The following is a 12,272-nucleotide window of genomic DNA, read 5'->3' as shown; positions in this document are numbered from 1 at the left end:
AAGTAAGCTCAGTTTTCTTTCTTTTTATTTTTAAGAGAGTAAGAGAAAGCAAGTGCAAGCAGGGGAGGAGCAGAGGGAGAGGGAGAGGGGGAGAATCTTAAATAGACATCGTGCTGAACACAGAGCCCAGTGCAGGGCTTCATCTCACCATCCTGAGAGATCATGACCTGATCTGAAACCAAGTCGGATGCTTAACCAACTGAGGCACCCAGGCTCCCCAGTAAGCTCAGTTTTCATACTTAATTTCTCCAATAGCATTTTTGGATGCACAACAGTATTCTAAAAAGAGATCTTATTGAGGAGCCTTAATTTTGAATAATATTTTATTTTATTTATTTTTTTTTTTTAATTTTTATTTATTTATGATAGTCACAGAGAGAGAGAGAGAGGGGCAGAGACACAGGCAGAGGGAGAAGCAGGCTCCATGCACCGGGAGCCCGATGTGGGATTCGATCCCAGGTCTCCAGGATCGCGCCCTGGGCCAAAGGCAGGCGCCAAACTGCTGCGCCACCCAGGGATCCCTTGAATAATATTTTAAATGTAATATGTCTGGCTTGTAGTTAAAAAATTTGCTGACCAGCTGACGGCTTTTCAGGGTGATCTGAGAGGTGGCTTAGTTTAGAAACTTTGCAGATCAGCTCTTCTGCTAGCTAGCTCTCTATCCTGGACACATTAGTTAATCTTCTTCACCTTTATGATCTCTAAGGTGTTATAGTTCTGTTCCAACATCTTATGGCTCTGATCTATCTTATAAGCATTTCTCAAGATATTAATTATGTAATGGCGAAAGAAAAATAAGGTAAAAATTCAGAAGAAAATACACTTAAGTATTTGCTATCTTAACTGTTTAGGTCTACTGTTGTTTTGTTTTGTTTTGTTTTTTTAAGATTTTATTTATTCATGAGAGACACAGAGAGAGAAGTAGAGACACAGGCAGAGGGAAAAACAGGCTCCGTACAGGGAGCCCCATGTGGAACTCGATCCCAGGACCCCAGGGTCACACCCTGGGCCAAAAGCAGACGCTCAACCACTGAGTGACTCAGTCACAGGTCTACTGATGTTGAGTGGTTTCTCCCCACTCCAATAATCTTCCTGACTTTCAAGGAAGAGCTTTCTGACCTTTCCAAAAAGCAGCAATAATTTCACTTTTCTGAATTCTTACAAACCCTAGAGTTTCTATTACATAATCCAACCACTGGATTTGAGGTCACACTATACTCATATTGTTTCTAATGAAGTTCATAATCCTCAATCAGATTTCAATCTTTCAGTCAGTCACTCTCATTCAACAAATATTTTTGGGCACCTACAAATGTATCAGAAAGCACTCAAGAGAGTGACTGTTTCCTACCTCACTTATAACCCCACAAGACTCTAATACAATGATTGTTAAATATATCTGTGGATATTTAGTCACATATATATTTATGTGTATGTATGTATTCCAGTTAGTTCCACAAGAGATCTGAGGCTGAAATATTTGATAAATAATTACAATTACAGGTTTTAAATGTTAGGCCTAAAACTTTGGAAGCTGAATGCTCTCTCTGAGCTTTCCCTCTTTTCTAGCCTCCACCTCCCAAAGTAAGCCTGCTTTCCTTAGGTGGATTTAGGAAATGGGCATCACTCAAGCTGGACATGGATCACAGCACACAATGAAGGAACCAGGCAAGGGATTCAATAAAGAACAGAAGGATTGAGGCAAGTCCTCATTTATATCCGATCAAGACAGTGATCCTTCCAACAGAGACTGTATCGAGAGACTTCCATTCATTCACAATGGAAATTTAACTAAATAGCTTAAATTTCCCATTGGGCTCATTAACCCTGGATTATTTTCACCTATGTGGCCATTAGGCACAATGTCATTATTTATAACCTTGTCTCATAGGAAGTGATTACCCTGGTGTACTTACTGCCTTAGGACATTTCAGAGATACTGGTGTCACTATGTCATCACTATCTGTAGTTTGTGCTTCACTGGCTTCAGAAGCTTGTTCACAGGATTCTTTATCTGCAAAAGAAGAGGCTGGAGTTACAGAACTATTTCCAAGCACCCTATCTTGCCCAGTACCTACATCTGCGATCCACTGTCTGGGCACAAGTTCTGAGTACCTAGATTTTGGCTTCATTTACTGAGATTCAAACCCTCTTTTTCAAAGATTCACTTATTCAGAAACCTGACAAATAAGGAGCTTCCTTTTGGAGAAAAAGAAAAGAAAAGAAAGGACAAGAAGAAAGAATGGAAGGAAGGAAAATAGAAGGTTGGTCCTTTTGTATGGGCTGGAGAAAATGACCAAACCAAGAAAAAGCAATGTACAATCAGGCGCCCCTCCATTGACTTTTTTAAATTGAGTTGTCGGGAACCCTGGGTGGCGCAGCGGTTTGGCGCCTGCCTTTGGCCCAGGGCGCGATCCTGGAGACCCGGGATCGAATCCCACGTCGGGCTCCTGGTGCATGGAGCCTGCTTCTCCCTCTGCCTGTGTCTCTGCCTCTCTCTCTCTCTCTCTCTCTCTCTCTGTGTGACTATCATAAATAAATAAAAATTTAAATTAAAAAAAAATTGAGTTGTCTTTTTACTGAGTTGTAAGAATTCCTTACTGATTATGGATACAAGCCCTTTATCAGAAATGTGATTTGCAAATATTTTCTCCTAATCTGTAGCTGATCTTTTCATTTTCTTGTGTCCTTTGAAAAGCATGTAATTTTTATTTTGCCAAAGTCCACTTTATCAATTTTTAATTTTATGGATCATGCTGCTGATTCATATCTAAGAAATAGAATAAGGTCAAATAGTTTATTGTCTGATGTTTTCTTTTAGAAATGCTATAGTTTTGGTTCTAATATTTAGATTTGTGATGTATTTTGGTTGATTTTTGTGTATGGTGTGAAATAGTGGTCTAAGTTCTTCCTCTATGTGGATATCTAATTGTCCTAGCACCATTTATGGGAATTAGATATCCCCATTGAATTGTCCTGGGACATTTGTGGAAAATCAAGTGACCATAAATGTAAAAGTTTATTTCCAGATTCATTATTCTGTTCCACTGATCTGCAAGTCTATATTTATGCTAAACCACACTGCCTGAATTATTCTATCTTTATAGTAAGGTTTGAAATCAGGTAGTACAAAAATTTCAACTTTGTTCCTTTACAAAGTTGTTTTAGTTATTCAAAAGTATTTGCATTTCTTTCTTTTAATATTTTTTTATTCATGAAAGACACACAGAGAGAGGCAAGGACACAGGCAGAGGGAGAAGCAGGCTCCATGCAGGGAGCCCGACATGGGACTCAATCCCAGGTCTCCAGGATCAGGCCCTGGACTGAAGGCAGTGCTAAATCACTGAGCCACAGGGACTGCCCATGATTTTCTAAATATAAAGTCATGTCATTTGCAAATAAAGACAGCACTGCTTCTTTCTTTACAGTTAGTAGGACTTTAATTTCTTTTTCTTGTCTTATTGCAATGATTAAAATCTCTACTACAGGGCAGCCCCGGTGGCACAGCGGTTTAGCGCCGCCTGCAGCCCAGGGCATGATCCTGGAGTCCCGGGATCGAGTCCCACGTCGGGCTCTCTTCATGGAGCCTGCTTCTCCCTCTGCCTGTGTCTCTGCCTCTCTCTCTCTCTCTCTCTCTCTCTGCATCTCTATGAATAAATAAATAAAATCTTAAAAAAAAATCTCTACTACAATGTTCAAACATGGTGGTGAAAGCAGACATCCTTTCTTTGTTCTCAATCTTAAGGGAAAAGCATTCAGTCTTTTACCACATGGTAGGATGTTAACTACAGGTTTTGTTACGCTTTATTAGTTTGAAGTAATTTCCTTCTACCTAGTTTGGTGAGAGTTCTATCAAGAATGGGAGTTGGGGGATCCCTGGGTGGCGCAGCGGTTTGGCGCCTGCCTTTGGCCCAGGGTGGGATCCTGGAGACCTGAGATCAAATCCCACGTCGGGCTCCCGGTGCATGGAGCCTGCTTCTCCCTCTGCCTGTGTCTCTGCCTCTCTCTCTCTCTCTCCCTGTGTGACTATCATAAATAAATAAAAATTAAAAAAAAAAAAAAAGAATGGGAGTTGGGGGTGCGGGGGTGGCTAGGTCAGTTGAGTGACCAACTTTTGGTTTCAGCTCAGATCATGATCTCGGGATCATGGGATTGAGCCCCATATCATGCTCTGCCCTCAGAACAGAGTTTACTTGAAATTGTGTCTCTCCCTTTCCTTCTTTTTTTTTTTTTTAAGATTTTATTTATTCATGAGAGACAGAGACAGAGAGAGAGAGGTAGAGACACAGGCACAGGGAGAACAGGCTCCCTGTGGGGAGCCCAACATGGGACTCGATCCTGGGTCTCCAGGATCACATCCTGGGCCAAAGGCAGGTGCTAAACTGCTGAGCCACCAGGTGTCCCTCTCCCTTTCTTTCTGTCCTTCCCCAGGTTCATACTCTTTCTCTCTCTAAATAAACAAAATTTTTAAAAATCTAAAACAAAAAGAATGGGAGTTGGATTTTGTGAGAGGCTTTTTTATCTATTGAGATGATCATAACGCTTTCATTCTATTAAAGTGTATTAAACAGTTTTCTGCTATTAAACTAAACTTGCATTCCAGGAGTAAATCTCAGTTGATCATGATGAGCAACCCTTTTCATATTCTTATATTGTGCTGGATTGGTTTGCTAATATTTCATTTAGGATACTGCGTCTGTGTCCATGTTGAATAGTGGTCTATAGCTGCTTTATTTTTATGTCTTTGGCTTGCTTTGGTATCAAGATAATACCACTTTGTAATCAAATCAGTTAGAAAGTTTCCCTTGCTCTACTATTCTCAGAAAGAGACTATGAAGGATCAGCATTATTTTTCTTCCTCAAAAATTGAGAGAATTCATCATTGAAGTCATCTGGAACTGGACTTTTTCAGTGGGGAATACTTAAAATTACTAATTCTCATCTGTACTTTTAATTTTTTATTTTTTTTTTCATCTGTACTTTTTATATGTTAATGCAGCTCTTCTATTTCTTCTTAAATCAGTTCTAGTATTTCTAGGGATTTGTCTTTTCATCTAAGTTGAATAAAGTTGTTCATAATATTCTTTTAGAGTCCTTCTAATTATAAAGTCTGTAGTGGCCTTACATTCATTCCTGATTTTGCTATCTTGTGTCTTCGTTCTTTTTTTTTTTTTTTCCTTGATCAGCAGACCAGTCATCAATTAATTGCTTCTCAGCTCAAAATAAAAGCTTCATCGCCTGCTCTGCAATGATGGGGTTGGACCCTGTAAATATTTCCTCTTTGCCAGCTGGTACCATGTTGTCCTGTCAGTAGAGAGCACAGGAGGATCACTGGAGAAGAAAAAGATCTCTCCCTGGTTCCAATGTGCTTACTGAGGCGGACTCCTGCAGAAGACAGGGACTTTGCAGACCAGGCTCCCACACAGGCTTCCGCAGCTTAGGGCCTGGCTCCAGCAGTACAGGTTCCTGCAGAGCACATCCCTGGTAGCACATGGCCTCTGCAGCATCCACTTCTAGCAGGTTCCGGGCCCATACAGGGCCCCTCCCTGGGCGCAGTTCCCGGTACACCCCCCAGCAAGGCAGCTCTGCGGGGAAAGGCCCCGTGGCCCCTGTGAATGGTTTGCCTGCGAGCCCCAGAGGTCGGCTTCACGGTCCCCCCAGCCCCGTGTGCGGGCCATGCCTGGGCCTCCCTCGGGCAGCACTGCTCCATTGCCTCCTCCGAGTCCGGGATGCGGCCTACGTCTCCTGTGGGGACTGTTTCCGCTCTGGGGACCAATGGGTGCTCCTTAAACCTGACCTTGCGGGGCACCTGGGAGCTCCAGGGTTGAGCTCTGCCCTCGACCCAGGGCGTGACCCCGGGTCCCAGGATCAAGTCCCACATGGGGCTCCCTTCAGGGAGCCTGCTTCTCCCTCTGCCTGGGTCTCTGCCTCTCTGGGTCTCTCAGGAACAGATAAATAAATAAAATCTTAAAAAAATAATAAATAAATCTGCTTTTGTATTTTTTGGAGTTCTTTTTACTTTTTACTAGTCAATCCTCATCTACCTCCCCCCAGTCCAATCTCCTATTATAGTTAATAACTCTTTATATTAAGCTTCTCCTATTCGAATTATTAGGCAATTTCTGGTTGGATCTAATCAGTAGCCATTTTAGATAAAGGTTTATCAAGTGTTTTGCTTTGTTTTCAGGGCTGATCATGTTTGTTGACCTTTTTTTTTATGTTGACCTTTTCAAACAAACGAAGTTGGGGTCACTGATTTTCTCTATTCCTTTTCTGTTTCTGTTTCATTGATTTCTGCTCTAATCTTTACTATTTCTTTCTTTGGGTTTGATTTTACTTTCTTTTACTAGCTTCTTAAAGTAGAAGCTTAGGGTATTGAGTTTAGATAGTTTTTTTTTCCTTGTGATAAGCATTTAAAGCTATAACAATTTTCTTATAAGCACTGCTTTAGCTGCATCTCACAAATTGTGATATGTTGTATTTTCGTTTTCATTCAGTGTAATATATTTTCTAATTTTCCTTAGCAGCTCTTCTGGGATGCAAGGGTTACTTAGAAACATGTTGGTTAATTAACAAATATTTGTTATTGTCTACATTAGTTTTCTATGGTTGCTGTCACAAAACACCACAAACTTAGTGGCTTAAGAGTAACTTTTGGCCTGGGGCTAGTGAAAACGTCCATATCCTTCCAAATATGTGAGATGCCGATCCCATTACTAAATCCTAAAATGTCTGCAGGGCATTTCCACACATGGTGGTGCTGCACAGTCCTGCAGGCCAGGGGAAATCCATACTGGAAAAGAAGCTGATGCTGTATTATACGCAGGTCAACCTCACAAAGATTTCGTTCTGCCTTCTATCTCAGGTGCCAAGAACTCCACCACAACGGATTGTACAATTTTGCAGAGCTGGTCTCCAGGGACTACCCTGAACTGCAGGATGCCGTCCCAGAGATTCTAGCCCAAGGGCAGAAAATCCTGTCCATTATCAATGATTTTGATGAGCTGAGAGTCTCCTCGGGGGCACTTATCCATGATATATGGGGTGACTGGAAAAACCAGAAGCTGGTGTTCTCCTCTTGGGTAGTTTGCTAAAGAGAAAAATGCTACCCAAGGCCACTTTACTCATCACCACCTAACCCAGGGCCTTGAGAGAGTGCGGACTCTTGGTTGATCAATCCTTCTGCATAAAAATGGAAGGGTTCTCAGAGCTGGGCAAGAAGGCACATTCACTGAAATACTTTGAAGATAAGGATCAAGTGCTGTGAGCTTTTGATCTGATGAGAGCAATGCCTGCCTTGTTCCATATGAGCTCATTTCCTGCTCTGTGCTGGATCATCATCTACACTTGTCTGAACCTGCAGATGGAGAAGGGGGAAGACTTGCCAAACGACCACATGGCTGTTTCTGTTTCCTCTGCAGCCAGTTCATGCAGGCACCTAACAGCTGTTCCACTTTGTACCACCAAGCTCCAATGGAGGCTCCATGTCTTCCGGCTGCTGAGGGCACGTGGACACAGGTATCTGTGTTTGATGACGTTTGCAGACTTGTGTCAAAAATGTCTAACCTTCCTCCTTTCCTGAACAAGTATATCTTCCAGGAGGGCAAACACCATAAGGGCTGCTACTTCTTCACCCACCTCAGTGTCCAGCAGTTTCTTGCCACCATGTTCTATGTTCTGGAGAGTAAAGAGGAAGAAGACAGGGAAAGCCTCAGGTGGGACATTAGGGATGTGCAGAGGCCACTCTCCAAGAAAGACTAAACAACGCCAACTTGACCCAAGTGTGATAACTTCCTAGTCCACCATTCAAACAAAAAGAGAGCCGGGAGTGGGATCCCTGGGTGGCGCAGCGGTTTGGCGCCTGCCTTTGGCCCAGGGCGTGATCCTGGAGACCCGGGATCGAATTCCACATCAGGCTCCCGGTGCATGGAGCCTGCTTCTCCCTCTGCCTGTGTCTCTGCCTCTCTCTCTCTCTCTCTCTCTCTGTGACTATCATAAATAAATAAAAAATTTTAAAAAAAAAATTAAAAAAAAAAAAAAAAAGAGAGCCGGGAGTTGGAGACGACTTTTGACTTCCAAATGTCAATGAAAATCAAATGGGCCTGACATACCTGTTCTGCACAAAGAAGTCTCAATGGGATGGATGGCAGCCTCAAACTTCTGTGTGAGGGCTTGAGTTACCCCCACCGTAAGCTACATTACTCTGGCACTATGGTGCTGCAACAGAACCAATGATGGCTGCAATCACCAAAGTTTCTCAAAGAAAATCAAGGTAATACCCTTGCATCTGGGGCTAATGGACACGGGAATTACTACCGTCCTTTGTAAGGCTTTGAAGAAACCGCTGTGTAACCTGAGATATGTGTGGTTGTGTGGATGTGCCATCGCTTCTTTCAGCTGTGCAGACCTCTCCTCTGCCCTCAGCAGCAACAGAACCTGGTCATGCTGGGCCTGGGTCAGAACTCCTTGGTGGTCTAGTAGAGTAAAGATGCTGTGTGAAGCCTTGAAACTTCAAAATTGCCCCCTCAAGACACACAGGATGAAGACAGATGAATCTGAGGCTCAAATCTAGAAGCTCCTGAAAGTCATCAAAGAAAGCAATCCGCAACTAACTATTGAGGGCTATTTTGAAGGCAACTGCATCCTTTCACAAGCTGTTCTAACAACTGAGAGCCCAGAAAAAACAGCCTCTTCTCAGGATTCCATTTTCTGAATGCAGATGTGAATTACTTATTTATCACTTTAAACATTGCCTCTGTCTCCGTCCTTGCTCTTCTCCTACATTTAATTAAATGTAGCTTAGACCTCCTCATTTTATCCTTCATCTGTCTTTTGTCTTTTCTGTAGAGCCATTCATTCTACAGTAAAGTAACGGATATATAAGGTGAGAGTGAACTTTCCGTGAGCTTTTTCAGTGATGTTAGTTGCTGGGCCAGATATTATTTTAGCCTTGGTTTTTGCCTCTGGGGTACATACAGCATGTACGTGTCTCTTAAACTTGTTCTGGATGAAACATCTCTATCTCCGGAATACTAAGAGAAGTAAAGATGAAAACATTCACACAGAAAGGGAAAAAAACCAACTGGAAATTTATTCTCTCACAGTTTTGGAGGTTAGAAGTCCAAAATCAAAGTATTGGGAAGTCTATGCTCACCCCAAAGGCTTTAGGGAATAATCTGCCTTTTCCTTTTTTCCCTTGCCTTTTCCAGTTTCTGGAATGCCTGGCTCCCAGCAGTCTTTGGCTTGTGGTCACGTCATTCCAAACTCTGCCTCTGCGTGTACATCGCCTCCTTTTCTGCCTCTGTCTGTGCAGATACACAGGATGCATCTCAGACAATCCAGGATGATCTCTAAAGCTCAAGATCCTTAGCTTCGTTACATCTGCAAGAAAATCTGTTTTCAAATAAGGTAACATTTACAAATTCTGGAGTTAAGAACATGGATATTGCTTTTGGGGGCCACCATTAACCCCACAAGCTGATATTGTTGCTTTATACACTTTAACCCTATTCTTCGCTTTTCATTTCTTGTTGCATCCTTGTGTTTCCTTCTGAGATAATTTTCCTTCAGCCTACAGAGCAACCTCAAGATGTAGCTTGAAAGCAAACTCTCCATTTTGGTTTGTCTTTGTCTATTCTGTGTTCATTCTGGAAGAATATTTTTGTTGTGTGGAGAATTCCTTGTTGGCGGTTAACTATTTTCTTTTGGCATCCCGAAGGCATCTTGCCGCTGATTTCTGGCTATATTGTAGCTGTTGACAAGTCGGTTATCCATCTTATCAATGGACTCATGACTATCTTTTTCTTTTATTTTTTCTTTTTAAATTTTTTTAAATAGGCTCCACACCCAGCATGGAGGTGGAGCCCAAAACAGGGCTTGAACTAGTGACCCTGAGATCAACACCTGAGCGGAGATCAATAGTTGGATACTTAAACTAACTGAGCCACCCAGGCGCCCCTATCTTTTTCTTTTAGACAGATGTTTTTAATATTTTCTATTTGATTTTACTTTCTGCATTTTGACTCTGATATGTTTAGATCTGAATTTTTAAAATTTTTTTTGAATTTTCTTAATTTTAATTTTAATTTTTAACTAATCCCTGCACCCAACATGGGGCTTGAACCCACAATTCCAAGATCTAGAATCACATGCTCCACCAACTAAGCCAGCCGGGCACTCCTATATTTGTTTTTTGTTTTTTTAAACTTACCCTACTTGAGTTTCATTTCACTGAATATTAATATCTTTAGTAGTTCTAGAAAACTCAAAGTCATTAACACTTCAAATACTGCCTCTGCCCCTTCTTCTCTTCTACGTTTAATTAAATGTAGTCTAGAGCTCTCCATTTTATCCTTTATGTCTCCTTCTTTCTTTATGTCTTCTTCTTTCTTTCTTCTTTCTTCTTTTCTTTCCATCTCTCCTTGCTTTATTCTTAATAATTCTCACTTCAGTTGTATCTAATCTGTTTTTGAACCATCTATTCCTCTGATAAATTTCTCTACTGAACAGTGCTATAATTTCTATTGATTCACTTCCAAAAGTTGCAATGTATTTTGTAAAGACTTTGTGATTTGAGCAAAAAGCCCATATATGAATGCCAAAATTATCAAGTGAAATTTGATGAGGAACAAGATATTTATATAGTCTCAAAATATCTTCTCATGGATTATTTAATAATTACAAAGGCAAAATGATAACTTCTGAAAAAACCTGGCAGATGCTTTTTTAATAAGTGATAAAAGTTAACATCACCAATAATGGGACAAACTGACACCATGTATCTCCTAATGTGATGCAGTGAGAAGGACACAATGTCACTTTTGTGGTATTCCTGTAAAAAATTCATAACCTGAATTTAATCACAAAGAAACCTCAGACAAATCCAAATTGAGGAACACTCTACAGAACAACCCACCTATAGTCTTCAAAAATGTCAATTATCAGGAAAGACAAAGATTAGGAACTGTTCCAGGTTAAAGGAAACTAAAGAGACATGACCAAATGCAATGTACGATTCTAGATTAGATAGAGAAAAAAAAAAGACTGCTAATAATGGATGTTATTGGGACAACCAGCAAATTCTGAAAACTGACTGTACAGTAGGTACTATGTATCCAAGATAAGTCTGCAAACTTGATAACTCTGTGGTCATATAATTTCCTTTTCCTTACTGAAATATATAGCAGTAATGGGGCATGAGGTGGACAACTTATTCTCAAATGCTTAAAAAAAATGATAAAGCAGAAAGTGGGAAAATGCTAAAAGTTGGTGAATGTGTGAATTTGTGTGTATATAAATTTTTCTGTCCTAGTCATGCAGCTCTTATGTAAGTTCGAAATTATCTTAAGACAAAATGTTTTTTAAAACTTACGATCTCAATTTTTTCGTAGCTCCAATTCTTTATTGAAATTTTAAAGGTTAGCTTTTATCTTCGTGAAGCTTGTGAGCACAGCTGTTACACAGGCTGTGTCTGATAACTGTGATATCCGAGTCCTGGTGGGCACTGGGTCAGCCCTTGGCTCTCTAGCCCTGCAGGTACCTGAAGCGCAGTGCTACCTCCCAGAACCTACGAGACTCAGAATGGTGCTGCCTCCAGGGGTCTCGACCAGTGGGCCCTTCCGCCCAGCGCGGACCTCTTCCTTTGCTGGGTAGACACCAGATTCACACTGTAGCCTATTTCTCCACCTCAAAAGTCCAGCAAAAGCATGGTTCAGCCTCTCCTCCACTTTTTCCAGACTGACAATGTCCCAGGGCTGACGCAGTTCCATCTCACCTCTCTGAGCTTCAATCATGTCCCTGATTGAGGGTAAGTAATTCTTCCTTATCGACCATTTAATGCTTTTTAAGAAATGTTAAGATCTTTAAAAAATATATTAACTTCAGCTTTTTTTTTTTAATTTTTATTTATTTATGATAGTCACACACAGAGAGAGAGAGAGAGAGAGGCAGAGACACAGGCAGAGGGAGAAGCAGGCTCCATGCACCGGAAGCCCGACGTGGGATTCGATCCCGGGTCTCCAGGATCCGCCCTGGGCCAAAGGCAGGCGCCAAACCGCTGCGCCACCCAGGGATCCCTAACTTCAGCTTTTTAGTTGTCCTCAATGAGAGAGTTGGTCTGAATTATCTGGTTTGCCCATACCATAACCTGAAATCATTTCTACCTTTCACCGTAACACAAAAAAGCCTTGTCTTAATTTAAAAAAAATTAAATCGACATCACAAATAAGCCAATCACATTCCTTCTCCTATTTCTTCGTAACCATAATTCACAG

At 41.3% G+C, this 12,272-nt stretch overlaps 1 protein-coding gene across 1 annotated transcript in view; it reads right to left on the bottom strand.

Moving 5' to 3' along the window:
- RPGRIP1 (RPGR interacting protein 1) overlaps window positions 1–12,272 on the bottom strand; it is a 71,109-nt gene that overhangs the window by 14,564 nt on the left and 44,273 nt on the right. The window contains 1 exon segment of the mRNA NM_001313773.1: window positions 1,917–2,014. Coding sequence (NP_001300702.1) covers window positions 1,917–2,014 — 98 coding nt within the window.

This window comes from Canis lupus, chromosome 15 (genome assembly GCF_011100685.1).
Source record: "Canis lupus familiaris isolate Mischka breed German Shepherd chromosome 15, alternate assembly UU_Cfam_GSD_1.0, whole genome shotgun sequence".
Lineage (NCBI taxonomy): Eukaryota > Metazoa > Chordata > Mammalia > Carnivora > Canidae > Canis > Canis lupus.
Note: the sequence above shows the minus strand (reverse complement) of the source record. Positions and strands in the feature narration are given on the sequence as shown.